Consider the following 16,143-nt stretch of genomic DNA (forward strand, 5'->3'; position numbering starts at 1 on the left):
GGTATATCAAAAAATAATTACACTAAGATGTTTTATGTATTATTAAGTATGATTTATTAGTTTGCTGTAAGTGCAAAGAGGAGGCACTGACCAATTTTGCGTGGGAGAGTGGCAAAGGGGACTGTTGAGTTGGATCTCATCTGTATTTTAGAATAGTATTCTAAATAGTCTTTTTTCTTTCCTCTCAGTCCAAATTCACCCTGCATACGATTGCTAGAATTATCTTCAGTCATCTTAAATCATAGTACTCCTGTCACCTTCCAGTTTAGAAATCTTTAATGACTGCTCACTGCCCTGATTAAAAGTCATATTCCCGGGCTTCCCTGGTGGCACAGTGGTTGAGAGTCCGCCTGCCGATGCAGGGGACACGGGTTCGTGTCCCGGTTTGGGAAGATCCCACATGCTACGGAGCGGCTGGGCCCGTGAGCCATGGCCGCTGAGCCTGCGCGTCTGAAGCCTGTGCTCAACGGGAGAGGCCACAACAGTGAGAGGCCCACGTACCGCAAAAAAAAAAATAAATAAAAGTCATATTCCCTAAGTTAGCATTCAAGACAATTGGTCCTTTAAATCTAATCTTAGCTCTCAGATATTGGACTAATTTATTTTCTTAACACAAAATTTCATACTTCTCTATCTCCATGTTTTTGCTTATGTTACCTCTTCCTGTCCTATACCATTGCTGCTCTTAAGTTTTCCAGGAAAATACCTTTAAAGGCAAATGAATGTGTATCCTGATCGTATTTGGAGGGCATAGTTTTAATTGGCTCTGCAGAAGAATAAAAGGTGTTGGGTGTTGCTTGATTTGCCTTTAAAATTGATGATATTTTGCCTTCTATTCCGTAATATATTTATGATTTTTAAAAATGTAGAACTAGTGTTTTTAAATGGGAAAAGAATCTGAAAACGAATAGCTATATGTACAACATATGTATAATCGAATCACTTTGTTGTACACCTGAAACTAACCAACATTGTAAATCAACTATAATATAAGATAAAAATTTTTTAAAAAGTGTACTTACAAAAAAAAAAAACCCTAGTGTTTTAAATTAGCCAACTTTCCCCCTCTGAAATTGGGCAGTAAAATTGGTAGTCCAACAAGTTATACAAAGAGAAATCATATTTAATCTGAAACTTTGAATATTCTCTTTTACATTACTGTATAACTTCTAGTGTTGCCTCTTTTTCGATTTAAAGGATAGTTCTATACTGTCTGCCCAAGTCCTGTTTAGCTCTTACTTTTAAGAAGCCTTACTTGATGTTTCTTCATGCCACTTTAAAAGTAATCTTTCTCTTTGTTCTCCTATTGCACTTTTTATTCTGCTATGCCACTTATAGTCTTTTTATTATAGTTGTTATTCATTTGTGTCTTTCCACTTGATAGAATATATTTTGATGTCTAGGACCTCATAGTATTAGTTTTGTATCCTCCAAAGATACTATCCCTAGGCACTCAAAAAGTGTTTGTTAAATTAACATCTGCTATAGCACTATGCCAGGATTAACTATTTTTCTTTCTTCAGCTGTGACTTCTTAAGTACTTAATTTTTGTGTCTTAATATGCCTACCGTACATTTCTATGAGTATACTCTTACCTGCTTACTGTACAATGCTGCATGTATGCTTCTTTGAAAACCTGATTCATTTATCTACTCACCATCTCATACACACAGACACACATTTATTGACGTAAAACCCCTGTGTGTTTTAGCTGTATCATCTGATCTTTTATACCTGAGAGACGCTGAGAAATCTGCTTCCTGCCAGAGAATATAAGGGACCCAAAGATACCTTTCTTCCTTTCAAGTGGCTTCTCTTAGCTTCTGGTTCTCTGTCCTGTTTTTCTCATGGATTTCTAGATGTGATCCAAAGTGAGATTATATGTTTATTTTATTAACACTTATTTTGTGCTTACTGTGTAGCTAGTATTGTTCTGATACTAGACTTTATACAAATATAACCTCATTTAATCCTTTTAACCACACTGAGGTAAGTGCTATCCCAGCCTCATAGGTGAAAAAACTGAGTCATGGGGAAGTGAAGTAACTTGCGCAGAGTCACACAAATAGCAAGTGGCAGAATCTCTTATAGTTAATTTTTTTGTCCTTAATACCTATGCTTCTATATAACATTCATTTTGTAAGAAATAAAGGCATCTCCATAAAGTAAGTCCTTCTAAGGAGATATTCCTCATGTCTTTGAAACATTAAAAACATTTCTTAATGAACAAAATAGTTTTAAAACAAAAGAATAGGGCATTCATCCCATCCCTCATTTTTCTCAACAGTGGACTGGAATGTTGGGTGAGTATGGCTTGGAGCATGCAAAGCTCTGTCTCTCATCCACCAACTAGAATGTATCAGAATGACAGCCAGGGTTTAAATTGCCTACCAGATAAAAGAGTTAGGTGAAGACTAAACATGTTAGATGTTTAGTTTTCAAAGGAGTGATCACTTCTATCACCCTGGGATCCTCTGAATCCTGACAGTGGACTTGAAATAGGTATCATTTACTAGGACAGGCTTTTCCTTCGAGGGTCTTTCTGAAGGTGCCCATTTTTCAATGTTACATAATTATTTGGGTTGGGTTGCTTAGTGTGTTTCCTTATGTGGGAATTCTCATTATATTCCTATATCAAAACATGTTTTTACAGTTTTTAGTGATATAACATAATCTTTAGTTAATTTTCATGAAAACCCATTGAATACTATATTGCATACATTTTAGAGAACATCAAAACAAATGTTTACAATACTTTTTTGTGTAGTACTTCAGTTTTTTAGATGTTGGGAAATGTGAACAGCTGGGATACTTGTCAGTATATGCCCTGTCACTGGGCTTAGCCATCCCAGTTCCTGAATAGATGAGTTAATTCCAAGCCTAGATTAACAGAATTTCTCAGAATCTTCATTAAAAAAAATACTGTTTAAGCCCAATAATTGTAGATATGTGTCTATTTACATATTACTTGTTTTATTATTATAATTAATGTTTCTCATAATCTGAGATATCTTATTTTATGCTTGTAGGCTCCACTGGATCATACCAGTGACAAGTCTCTTCTTGATGCTAATTTTGAGCCAGGAAAGAAGAACTTTCTGCATTTGACAGATAAAGATGGTGAACAACCTCAAATACTGCTGGTAAACTCTTTAGAAAGCCCTATAGTCATAATTTTTGTGCACTGTCACCTACTACTTGGGAAGCAGTTTTCCAAAGGAAGGAGGAGAGATGTGTTTTGCAATTTATGTATAATAAATTATTTTTCTGTTTTCTGTATCCATAGCACTTTGTGTATATAGTCTCTTGCCACACTGAGAATCACCACTAGAACAGGGATGGGGATGGGTCTAGGATCTCCTACTGTGTTTCAGTGGCCTTTTGTTTGGTTAAGCATTTGCTTGGTTGGTGTAAATCTTAGGCAGTTTTGCCCAGGTTTTCTGGTAGAGGAACAGACCCCCAGAATTATCTACTCTGCTGGTTTTGCTCCTACTTCCCGTCCACCACCCCCCCATTTTTTTTGGAATGACTAGTTTGTAAATTCTATGCTTTATTTCTGTTCTTTTAGTGTTTGCTGCAATTCATATTTCAATAGCCTTTCCTGTCTGGTTCAGTGGCTTTAGTGATCGTCAAATCTAGTAACTCCCAATTTGAGAGAGATTCATTGAAAAAACCCGGTCTGATTTACCTTGCTGCTTTACAGACTGAGGATACTCACAGAGTTTATGGACTTTTTCAGAACGCTTCTCTTTAATGAAGCTTTCCTCAGGAAAAGTTCTTCTGTTTGATGCTTTTCATTTAGAAGTCTATTGTGAATTAGAATGCCTCTCTGGACAGTAGACAGTAATTAAACACAGGACATCCATACAGAAGCAATGCCAGAATGTGTTCTGACTTTCCTTAATCTCATTGTTTATTTTTATGACATCATGAGAAGATTTTGATTAGTCTGACATTGAAACTAAATTAGCTATTAATTTGGGGATTCATGTTTTAAAATGCTTAGTAATTAGTCTTCAGCTCTTAGTTGCTTGTGCTGATTTTATATCCCTTACTCCTTTTGGACATCTTCCTCATTAATAGGAAGTTTCTTATTGGAGACAATAGGAGACTATCCATTTCATTCAATACTTATTGAGTGTCCCCTACCTTTCAGGCCTACTTAGCAAGGGTGATGTAAAAATAAATGATAAACTCTGTCATTAAGGAGTTCACAATTGTACTCTGATTAATTAGTACCAGAAATCTCTCTCATGTAAACAAAATTTGAAAAAGAATTAAATAAAATTGAGAAAGTAAGAACTTTGGAAGGAGACCTAAGCATTTTTCCAAAGTGTGTTATATTGGGCATCTTTCAAACCTTCCTACAGGAAATAGTGAGGGTATATACTTTGAATGTCTTGGTGGTACCAGTAATGCCTTGTCTTTTTTTCATTGCCTCAGGAATTAGTATGCCTTTTTTCATTGTTTTAGCAATATTTACCACTCAGTAAATATTGGTTATGCTACATTTTAGGAGGATTCCAGTGCTGGGGATGACAGTGTTCATGACAAATTTATAGGTCCACTTCCAAGAGAAGGTTCTGTGGGCTCTACCAGTGATTATGTCAGCCAAAGCTACTCCTATTCATCTATTTTGAATAAATCAGAAACTGGTAAGATATATTATTGTTGTCGTTGTTGTATTTTCATAAAATCATAGGGCATTAATCCAGGGTAATCTTAGCAATCTCAAGCCTAATCTTCTCATTTTATGGATTAGAGAAAACAGACCCAGAGCAAGATCACTAGTTAGCAGAAGCAAAGTTAGAACAAGAATGTGGTTTCCCTTTCCCTCAACCCATTGTTATTCTTACTGTATTGTTACTGCCATTATTTAGCAAAAAATATTAAATATTGGATTTTGAAGGAAGACTTTTTCTGTTTGATAATTTTCTATCTTGAATTTAATCTTAAATTTTTGAAGTTGACTTCCTCTGGAAAGGAATGTATCTCCATGTGCATTGGAATAGACTATGGCAGATACTTTCGTGTGGAAACAGATGGGCCAGGCTTATTTTATCAGAACTACTGTGTTATCTTCTAGTTTAATCTAATCATATGTTTGGAATTAATCATGTAATTTAAAAATTCCTGTTAGCTTTTTTCTGAATATGTTTAAACCTATATTTTTGAATTTTTTTTCAATTTATTGAGCTAATGGAATTGCTTTATTTATGCAGTTTTATATTTATATATAAGACTGGTAAATTGCCTGAAAATATAATCTGGATACTTCCACATATCATTTTATCTTAAAACAAACATTTTCAGTAGGTAGTATTCGTGTTAAAAGAAATGGAAACAGGCTTAGAGAAGCCTTTGATTATATAGCTAGTTAATGGTATTTCATGTTAGGTATGGCTTCAGAGTGTTTACTCTTAGAACTGTAAAACAGAGATGACTGTAAATATTAGACACAAATATCTATTATAAAAAGAAAACTGTAGAGTAATATTGTAGATACTGTTTTAATGTGTTCTGTAATCTTCCACTTACTATATTTTGTAATTGAAATGTAGAATAATTTCCTCATAGCTAATCTTTTGTACAGGCTTAATGGTGTATTTGTTCTGAAAATGGTAAAAGCTGGTCGTGTTTGGTATTTAGGATCATTTATATCAATAGAACTTTTTGCAGCAAACTACCAAGAATAAAAGAGAATGACAAAGTATCTTTTCTCATTATACTGTCTAGCGTATAGTGACTCCCAAATTTTTATTTCTTTAAAAATCATTTTGAGATACTTGTTAAAAATGTAGGTTCTGAGGCATTACTCCTCCAAATACTAAGTTAGTTGCTCTGCAGTAGACTGGATAAATTGCATTTTTAAAAAATAGATACCCTAGATTATTATGAGATAGTTGGAATACTTAGAGAAAGTTCCAGATTTAACAAGTCAGGATTCTTGAAATTTTTGCTGTGTATTCTGACAACCAACTCAGTCCTTATGCAAGAAGTATTTACAGAACTCCTACTTTGTGCTGAGTACTGTATGGCTCTCTGATGCCTGTAAATTCCTAGAGACTAAAGCATACTTTAAAAAAAAAAGTTCTCCTATAATACGAATGTAATACATGTTCATTGTTGTATTGTAAAATGAAAAAAGTGGAAATCACTGACAGTACTATTAACAGAAACTGCTTTAGTGATTTTGCTTATTTTTGTCTTATCTTTCCTTCATCTGAATGCTTTTAAGAAAATGGGGAAATCATGTTGCGAGCAGACTTTTAATATATATTTTTTCGTGTAATACTATATGAGGAGCATTTTTCAATGTTATTAAATAGTATTTTAATTTGGGTTTTAAGTGGCTGAAGAATAGTGTTTCATTATATGATTTAGATAGTTAAACTAATTATTACCTATGTTATGATGAACATACTTATACATAAGTTTTCATTTTCATCTGTGATTATTCCCTTAGAGTAAGTTCCTAGAAATTGAATTACTAAGTTGAAATTTATGAAAAATATTTTTAGAGGACTTTGATATACATTGCCATGTAATCATAGTCTTCATTCCCAACTATTGTTCCTCATACAGGTCTTTTCTCTACCAGTACATTTTCCTCCGGTGTTCTGGGGTACTGCCTTTGTGAATTAAAATAATCTGTACACGGACTTCCCTGGTGGTGCAGTGGTTGAGAGTCCACCTGCCAATGCAGGGCACACGGGTTCGTGCCCCGGTCTGGGAAGATCCCACATGCCGCGGAGCGGCTAGGCCCATGAGCCATGTCTGCTGAGCCTGCGCGTCCGGAGCCTGTGCTCCGCAACGGGGGAGGCCACAACAGTGAGAGGCCCGCGTACCGCAAAAAAAAAAAAAAAAAAAAAAATCTGTACACATCCAAAGGACCTGGGGTTCAAAAGTGTTCTTTTTAAAAAATATTTATTTATTGTTTATTTGCACCAGTTCTTAGTTGTGGCACACAGATCTTTGTTGCTGCATGCGGGATCTTCATCGTGGCACGCAGGATATTTAGTTGTGGCATGTGGGATCTTCTTAGTTGCGGCATGCGGGATTTAGTTCCCTTAGTTCCCTTAGTTCCCTGACCAGGGATCAAACTCGGGCCCCCTGCATTGGGAGTGCGGAGTCTTAACTACTGGACCACCAGGGAAGTCCCAAAAAGTGTTTTGTTACTGACTACTGAATTTGCATTTTCCTTAAGAAATTATTGTAAATGTACAAAATGTTTCTATTGAAAAATGCTCTCATGATTTCAACTCAGGACTGTAAGAAAACATTTCTCCATAATGCAGTGAGGCTGAGGACTTAACATATTCTTTCCTGTCTCCCTTGCCTACCAACTGCTCTGGTAGCCAGCCACTGTTGATAGGAGATGGTTGGGGGTCGGGGGGACTTTAAGGAATAAGGAGTGGATTGAAGGCTGATGTGGACTCTCAGGTGATTAGAAACCACATGACTGAGGTATTTCATCATTTAAAACCGAGATATCTTTCCTTGGGCAGTTTCTTTCACAATTCTTTTCGTTTTATTTTATCTACTTTAGGAGTTGGCCAGTTTCATTCTACTTCATTTGACCTGTTCGAGTTCTCGTTCATTTCTTGTTGGTTCTATTCAGGATTTCTTTCTGCATTTGCTCTCTGCAGAATGGCATGTGTTCTTATGTTCTTCTCCCTTAACTAGCTTGTACTTACAATATTGATTCATAACTATTTCAGTTAGAGGACCCACTTGATAACATTTATCATTTGAAATTTGCTGATTTAGACAACGCATAGTGACAAAAGATTTCTATTCAGTAACATTTTATCTTACTAATCTCACTAAAACCTTCATACTTTTGGAAAATAGTCGTACATTTATTTGAAACACTGTTCATTCTGTTTAAATATGGTGCTGAGTCAGGTACAAAAGACCATAGGTTTCTATATGATTCTTATTGCTAGTGGTAAAGTAAACAGCAGTGGCAAAAATTATTACTCCCTCCTTCCCTTAAACCCCTCCCCCACCACCCTTTTTTAAGCCCAGGGAAGGGAAACAAAGTCATAAATAAATGATACGTGATTGGTCTTAAGGTACACAAAGAACAATAGCAGTATTCATTTACCTTTTAAGGCTGCAGGTAGAGTGGTTGTCCCTGACTGTTGAGGAATTGGGGGAAGGAGATGGAGAAGAAGGGAAATCCCAGCCAGCCTCAGCTGAGAAGAAGGTGCAGAACAACCTGGTCTCCTTGCTTGAGTGCTGTCGTTTATGGGAAAGAGTCCGTTTATATAACCTAAGAATGAAATAATGCTTTTTATTATTAATAATCAGTCCAGATATCTTACAGATTTGTATTACTTGTAAGTCACATGCACTTCTCCCTCAAGTGCACCTGCTGCTATGCTAAGTCGTAGGATAGATAGAGAAATCAGATTTGACCCCTCCTCTCACAGTCTGTTGGGGAAGCCATACAGGTAAATAAACAGTTATAGAACAGAGTAGGACAGGGTGTTGTGAGCACAACTCAGATGGGGCATGCTGGTTAGGAATTGAAGCAGTTTATAAGTATATAACAATGTAAAGTAAATATATAAACATATATACATAGTATTCTTAAAGATGAAAGGCAATAGAAATCAAAGCTGGAACCTTAGTCCAGAGTGAACGATAGGTAGCTACTTGTTCTCTTCTTAGAATTGTACAAGTGCAGATAGCATGGAATCTATTCCTCTTTTCCACAACTGACCAAGGTTCACTGTGCATTTGTTGGTCCTTTCATCACCTTCATTAGCAATATAGTTTATCCACAGTGTTTACCATTTCTTAAGATATTTTTGTTAATTCTTGGGAAATTGAAAAAGTATTTCAAAAAGCTTCAGTGAAAGCCTTTGGCATGTATTGAGAAAAGATTTACGTTTTTTTGAGATAACCAAGTCTTTCAGTATTAAGTGGGAGTAAATAAGTTTAATTATTAAGCAATGTGTTTACCACATTTTACTAAAATAATGAGGTATAATAAAATGATGAGGCTGATTTGTGTGCTGTGTGTACCTCATAAACTGGGCCTGAAGTCTACTTCAGAGGAGAAGTTCTGAAAATGTTCTCAACAATGGTAGCCATTTCCAATTAGGTATATAAAACTAAGTACTTAAATAGTTCACTTGACTTTTGGATGCATGTAAGTTTCTCCTTTCCTTCTCCCCCTCTCTCGGTTCTCCCCTACCTCCGTCTCTGAGTTCTCTTCTTACTTTAATAGTCACTCTTTGCATAGCGTGCTGATCTGTGGGATTTCATACTTCATGGGTGTGTTAAAACAGTGGAAGTCACTTTGAGTTTGTATACAGTGAATTTATCTCATGTTGTTAATTCTTGGTAGAAATTGGTTTATGGGGCCTGATGACTGGGATAACTGGTTCGGTACTGTCTTCATTTGTTGGGTATATATGATGTTTAAAGTGAATATGTTTATACTTTTCCATTTTAATACACAACTTTTAGATTTGGTGAACAAAGATGATTTTTGTCAAAAAATACTTTATTAAACATAACCCTCTTAAAGTTTTATTAAATGCTATGTAATATCCATGTGTATCTCTGAACATATAGCAATATGTCCAAAGATCCTGACTTTTTCTGAGAAATAAGGTTTACATAGTGCACATTATTAGCAAAGAGGTCTTTCTTAGGTGCTGTTGAAAAAATTGAAATAATTTCCAGCTGTAACCTTAACCTCTCAGTTTTTACCATGTAGTAAATTCTTGTTAAGTTTTCTTTTCATTAATTTTTTGATGTAAATGCTGATTTATGTATATTTGTGTGTGCTTTTTTTTAAAGGATATGTGGGATTAGTAAACCAAGCGATGACTTGCTATTTGAATAGCCTTTTGCAAACACTTTTTATGACTCCTGAATTTAGGAATGCATTATATAAGTGAGTATTCAAAAAAATTCTATAAATAAAATTGATTTAAGAATGAAAATATAGTTTTTAACTAATTAAGTCTGTCTTCCTTCTTGCACTTATTTGTTAAGTTTGGGGCATCTCTCACTCTTAAAACATACCTTGAATAGTAAATAAGAAAAGGATCTTATGAGAGACAGCATATGAAAAATTTGTGGGGAGAGAGAATCAGAAGTGTATAGACAGCAAAAGGATAAAATTGATAAGATTTATGTTTAAGATAAATTATTGTATTTAAGCTTCCTCACTTTTAGCTTTAATGCCTTTGTGAAGAAATAAGTTATCTGCTTTTGGAGATAATCTGGATGTGTAAACCATATTCTTTTTTTCCTCCACCTCTCAATTTAAGAAACAAAGTTGTCTTTTTAAACTTGCAGATTTTGTTTTTTAATTAAAATACAATGCAGCTGTTCCGGTGTTGTGTGTGTGTGTGTGCGTGTGTGTGTGTGTGAGAGAGAGAGAGAATGTATTTTTAAAAGAATGTATATATATCAGATACTTTAAAATGCTCTATGGAGGAAGTCCATATTTAAATAAAGTCAGACATTTATTTTTATGAGTATCCTATTATAATACATTTAATACACTCTCACTTTGTGTATTTCTTTACAGTATACATAACTTATTTTTTAAGACATTTTAAAGTACAAATAAACTGTTTTTTTTCTCCTTTTTGTGTTACTTTTGAGTAACATCTTTGTAATTACTGTAAATATGTATTTAAACTATTTTTGGAACTTTGATTATTACAAACAACATTATATTACCATTGCATTCATATGTAAGCTCATCATCTGAATTTACTTGTAAAAATTGGCCTGTTTTTCATTCAGCAAGTATTTGTTACCTAGTGTTTATATGCTAGGCATTTGGTAGAGAGAGATGAAGTTAGAAATAAGATCTTTGTTTTTAAGTAATTTACAGATCTCTTCACAGTAGCAATATATGTATGTATAAAATAGTTTAAATAACATTTAAGGATGGCTAAATACCATGAGGGTTTAGAGAGAAGGGAGATTAATGAAACTTGGAGAAGTGGCTTAGAAGAGCAAGTAGAACTTGAGGTAGGTCCTGAAGATAGGTATGGTTTGGCCAGGTAGAGACGAAAAAGAGGGCCTTGTAGACAGGAGGACTTTCAAGAGCAAAACTGAGTAATAGTAAGTGCTACCTAAATGTTTGTTATTGTTAGTTTGTATCAGGTACTGTTCTGAGCACTTTACATATAGACTCATTTAATTCTCATGGTAACTGTATGAATTATTGAATACGTGCTGTTATCCACATTTTACAAAGGAGGTAACTGAAGACACAGAGAGGTTAAATAGTTTGCCAGAGGCCACACTGCTAGAAGTAGCAACCCACTAGATGCCAGAATTTCCATTACCCTGTTCGACCTGTATTGTAGTTGATGCCACTAAGTGTGATATATTGCAGGGGCCTCTAGGAGATCTGGCTTAAATGGAGTTTTTGTCAGAAGAAGATGGAAGATGAGGTTAATAGATGAAATCTAGAGCTTGTCCTCAAAACTAGAACAAACTCAGTAGTCCATGATAATGTGCCTTCTCTGGGGAATGTTACTTAGGAACAGGGATCCCAGGAGCTTAACCATGAGTTCCACCCTGGAAGAGGTCCGTAAACATATAGCTCTGTGGAGAAGAGTAAGAGCATAGCCAGATTGATTGATTCAGCAAACATATGTTGCACACTTATTGTGTGCCAAGCACTCTTTTAGGCACAGAAATTACAGTGGTGAATAAGACAGAGTCCCTCCATTAGACCTTCTCTAGGTCAGCCAATAGAATGAGCTCATTTCACAGTCATGTATGCCATGAAGAAAATCACGGCAGTATGGAAAGAATAACTGTCAAGACGTAGGGTGAGTAGTTAGGGAGGGCCCCTCTGAGGAAATACCATAGAATAGACTTGACAGGAGTCAGTCCTGTGAAGATACAGGAGAAGAACATTCAAGGCAGAAGAAACCATAAGTGCAAAAGCCTTTGATGAACAAAAATCCATTGTGACTGGAGCCCAGTGAGTGGAGGGGGAGTGAGAGATAAGATTAAAGAGGATGCCTTAGAGATTGTAAAAAGAGAATGAAGCTTTTTGCAGGTGGGGAAACAAAGCCCAAGAGCCTGATGGTGTTTCATAATGTAGAACTAAGGAAGGAATGGCTCCTTTAAGAAGCTGGACCTCGCTGGGCTACAGACAGGGTAGCACTAGCATGAAGGATAGAGTTCTGTTTGTTTATTTTCTTCACTTGCTACATAACAGCCGGAGAGAACCTACCACTTTAGGTGTGTAGGCATGAATTATGGAAAATTTCAAAATATTAAAAAATAGTGAAATAGTATAATGAATCCCTCTGTACCCATCACCCAGCTTTGGATATTATCAACTCATTATCAATCTTTTTTGTCTATAATCCTCCATTCTGATTATTTGGAAGCACATACCCAATCATATCATCTGTAAATTATATCTCAGGTCACTGCTAAGATTTCCCTGATGGCTTCATAATATCTTTTTTAAACATTCTGTTCAAATCATGATCTAAACAAGATCTGTGCATTGAAATTGATTGATGAGACTCTTAACCTAGAAATGCAAACCAAAACTACAATGAGGTATCACCTCACACCGGTCAGAATGGCCATCATCAAAAAAAATCTACAAACAATAAATACTGGAGAGGGTATGGAGAAAAGGGAACCCTCTTGCGCTGTTGGTGGGAATGTAAATTGATACAGCCACTATGGAGAACAGTATGGAGGTTCCTTAAAAAACTAAAAATAGAACTACCATATGGCCCAGCAATCCCACTACTGGGCATATGCCCTGAGAAAACCACAATTCAAAAAGAGTCACGTACCACAATGTTCATTGCAGCACTATTTACAATAACCAGGACATGGAAGCAACCTAAGTGTCTGTCAACAGATGAATGGATAAAGGTGTGGCACATATATACAATGGAATATTACTCAGCCATAAAAAGAAACGAAATTGAGTTATTTGTAGTGAGGTGGATGGACCTAGAGTCTGTCATACAGAGTGAAGTAAGTCAGGAAGAGAAAAACAAATACCATATGCTAACACATATATATGGAATCTAAAAAAAGAAAATGGTTCTGAAGAATCTAGGGACAGGACATGAATAAAGACGCAGATGTAGAGAATGGACTTGAGGACACGGGGAGGGGGAAGGGTAAGCTGGGACGAAGTGAGAGAGTGGCATGGACATATATTCACTACCAAATGTAAAATAGATAGCTAGTAGGAAGCAGCCACATAGTACAGGGAGATCAGCTCAGTGCTTTGTGACCACCTAGAGTGGTGGGATAGGGAGGGTGGGAGGGAGACGCAAGAGGGAGGGGATATGGGGATATATGTATAGGTATAGCTGACTCACTTTGTTATATGGCAGAAAGTAACATACCATTGTAAAGCAATTATACTCCAATAAAGATGTTAAAAAAAAAAAAAGAAGACTCAACCTATTGACTTTTAATCCCCTTCGATCTTTTTTCCACATTGCAATTTATTCTTTGAATATCAAAAACTGATGGCATTCGTCCTATAGTTTTTCACAGTTTGGATTTTGATGGTTGAGTGTCATTTAATATTCTGTCCCCTGTATTTTTATGAGTTAATAATTAGGACAAGAATCTTGACCAGATTCAGGTTCATCAATTACTTTCAAATGACCTTTGCCTTTTATTCATGTTGCCTTCTTATGCCTTTTCTTGTGAAAGTCTAACTTTTTTCTAAATTTATGAATTAGAGAAAGACTAATGTTTCATTAGATATTAATAGCTTCAGTTAATATCCAAAGCCCTCAGAGTTAACATCTTAACATTTGTTATGATAATATTAATTATGCTTTAAAGAATAAAGATATTTTGTAGATAATTTTCAAACATTTCATTTCAATAGGTGGGAATTTGAAGAATCTGAAGAAGATCCAGTGACGAGTATACCATACCAACTTCAAAGGCTTTTTGTTTTGTTACAAACCAGCAAAAAGAGAGCAATTGAAACCACAGATGTTACAAGGAGCTTTGGATGGGATAGTAGTGAGGGTACCAATTCTCTTATAATGATAAGTATTTGTAATAGTCAAAGGAATTCTGAGACCGTATTATAAACAAATGACACATATTAACATCTTAATTAACTTTACCTTAAACCTTTTGATTGCTTTTTGCTTGCATTTAAAAATAACTTATTTTTAAAATTTAAGCTCTGAGGCATAAATTTTTGATCAATTAAAATTTTCTTGTAAAGTATGTTTGGTTATACTCTTTTTATGTACTCAAGCTAAAATTTTAAAAGGGTGTTGGCTTAGATTTTTATTATCATATTTCTTGACTCTACAGTGAAAAATAACAAAAATAGCAAATATTGTAGCACTATAGAGCATATGCTATTTATAAAGTGATGAGCTCTTGTGATTCTTTTCCTTGTGATTGCCTTTTTATGACTATAATGTATATTTTGTGTTCTTCTTAAATTTAGCATTATTTTACGTAGACTTTTCCATATTTCTGACAATTTGCTTTTAAACAACAAATTAATGCTACATTACACTAAGTTAATAGCTCTTTTTAATTAAATTTTATCTTAAAATAGCTTGGCAGCAGCATGATGTACAAGAACTGTGCAGAGTCATGTTTGATGCTTTGGAACAGAAATGGAAACAAACAGAACAGGTAATTTATCTCTCAGGTTGAGGGGAGTGTTTTCTAATAAATTATTCATTACCTTACAGTGACTTTATTCTATTGGAATGTTTTAAAACTTGGGCATTTAGTCCAGTTGTCAAAGTACTGACAGTTTCCTCGTCTTTAAAATAAGTTGGGCCCTGTGATCTAGATGATCTCTTTTTAGCTAAGAACTAGGTAATTCATACATGTGTGTGTGTTTTGGGGATGATTTTTGGACAGTATTTTCAGATATTTGCTAAGTAAATTAGATGGCTTATCTGTTACACTTTATAAAGTATACATTGTAAAGTATATTCATCTAGCATTACCTTCTTTTTGACCAGTCAGGTATAGGCATGCTTTTGACACTTAGGATCCTTGTTAATCTGACCCTATTCTTCTTATCCAGTGGAAGGAGGAACAGGTTAGAAGTGGGAGAATATTAGATATATCATTGGGGTGAGACATAAGGCTGAACTGGATGGGGCTCAGGACTCAGTATAGAGGAGGGTTTATGCTAGGTGTAGTGATAGAAAATCACTAGGGGTAAAAAAGGGGAAGAATCTGGAAGGTAGCCTGGAGGATCTACTCTCTGATTGGAACTATTATGATGGCTTGGACTAAAGTTTTTCAAACTAGATTGTGATCCATTCACTTATGAAATCAATTTAGTGAATCAACACCAGCACTTAAAAAAAAAGGAATAAAATTGAAAAGTATAAGAGAAGCATCACATAAGTAAGGGTAAGTATTGTTTTATGCAACTTTTGTTACAGTTATATGTATTGGGTTGAGGTGTAAATTATTTTCTTACTGTGGATTGCTATCAAAACTGCTTGAAAAACACTGGATTGAAACACTTATAAATGCCCTCTCAGGTAGAGAAGACATAATCAAATATAACTGGGGCAGGTGAATGAAGAAAGCTTCATTAAATAAATAGTATTAGAGTAGACAGTTATGGTGGATCCTAATTTGAAGGCTTATGAATTCTAGATACTTGAAGAGGTATAAATTTATGAAAGAGGTAAACTGTAATATGCTTTCCCTCTTATCTGTTCTTAAGAGATATTGGAAAAAATTTTAAGTTCATTTAGTGATCTAGTTTCTCTTCATTGTAGGATTGTATTTTCATAACTTTATGTAGATGGTATTGGGGTGTTTCTTTTTCATAGGTCTGAAGGTACCCTTCCTCCTCGTTACATCCCTATGTGGGTCAACACTTCTATTAAGACCAGCTAGGGCGTTCCTTCTGAGTTCCCAAGTTTGGGTACAAGAATCTTGAGGCAAGACATTCACATGGAGGGTCCTTACTTAGGGAGTTACCTGCCTCCTTTGAGCCAGAATAGCCCCAGTTGGCTAAGTTTGGGGAGTAGGTGAGAGATCCATTCTTTTAGGTGAGGATATTTTGAGGGAGATGGAGTTTAAGATTTTTTTTTCAATTTCTGTACATTTTTATGTATATTACTGAAAGTTAAAAAGTTTTATTTGTAC

The 16,143-nt window shown here is 35.2% G+C and overlaps 1 protein-coding gene across 2 annotated transcripts in view; it reads left to right on the forward strand.

Moving 5' to 3' along the window:
* Positions 1–16,143, forward strand: part of USP47 (ubiquitin specific peptidase 47) — a 121,118-nt gene that overhangs the window by 48,290 nt on the left and 56,685 nt on the right. For both annotated transcript variants that reach the window (XM_029206882.1, XM_029206883.1), the window contains exons 3-7: positions 3,030–3,143; positions 4,517–4,655; positions 9,820–9,916; positions 13,880–14,025; positions 14,576–14,655. In XM_029206882.1, the coding sequence (XP_029062715.1) occupies positions 3,030–3,143; positions 4,517–4,655; positions 9,820–9,916; positions 13,880–14,025; positions 14,576–14,655 (576 nt within the window). The remainder of the gene's footprint in view (positions 1–3,029; positions 3,144–4,516; positions 4,656–9,819; positions 9,917–13,879; positions 14,026–14,575; positions 14,656–16,143) is intronic.

Source organism: Monodon monoceros, unplaced genomic scaffold (assembly GCF_005190385.1).
Source record: "Monodon monoceros isolate NGI ecotype Baffin Bay Population unplaced genomic scaffold, NGI_Narwhal_1 Super_Scaffold_7, whole genome shotgun sequence".
NCBI classification, from domain to species: Eukaryota; Metazoa; Chordata; class Mammalia; order Artiodactyla; family Monodontidae; genus Monodon; species Monodon monoceros.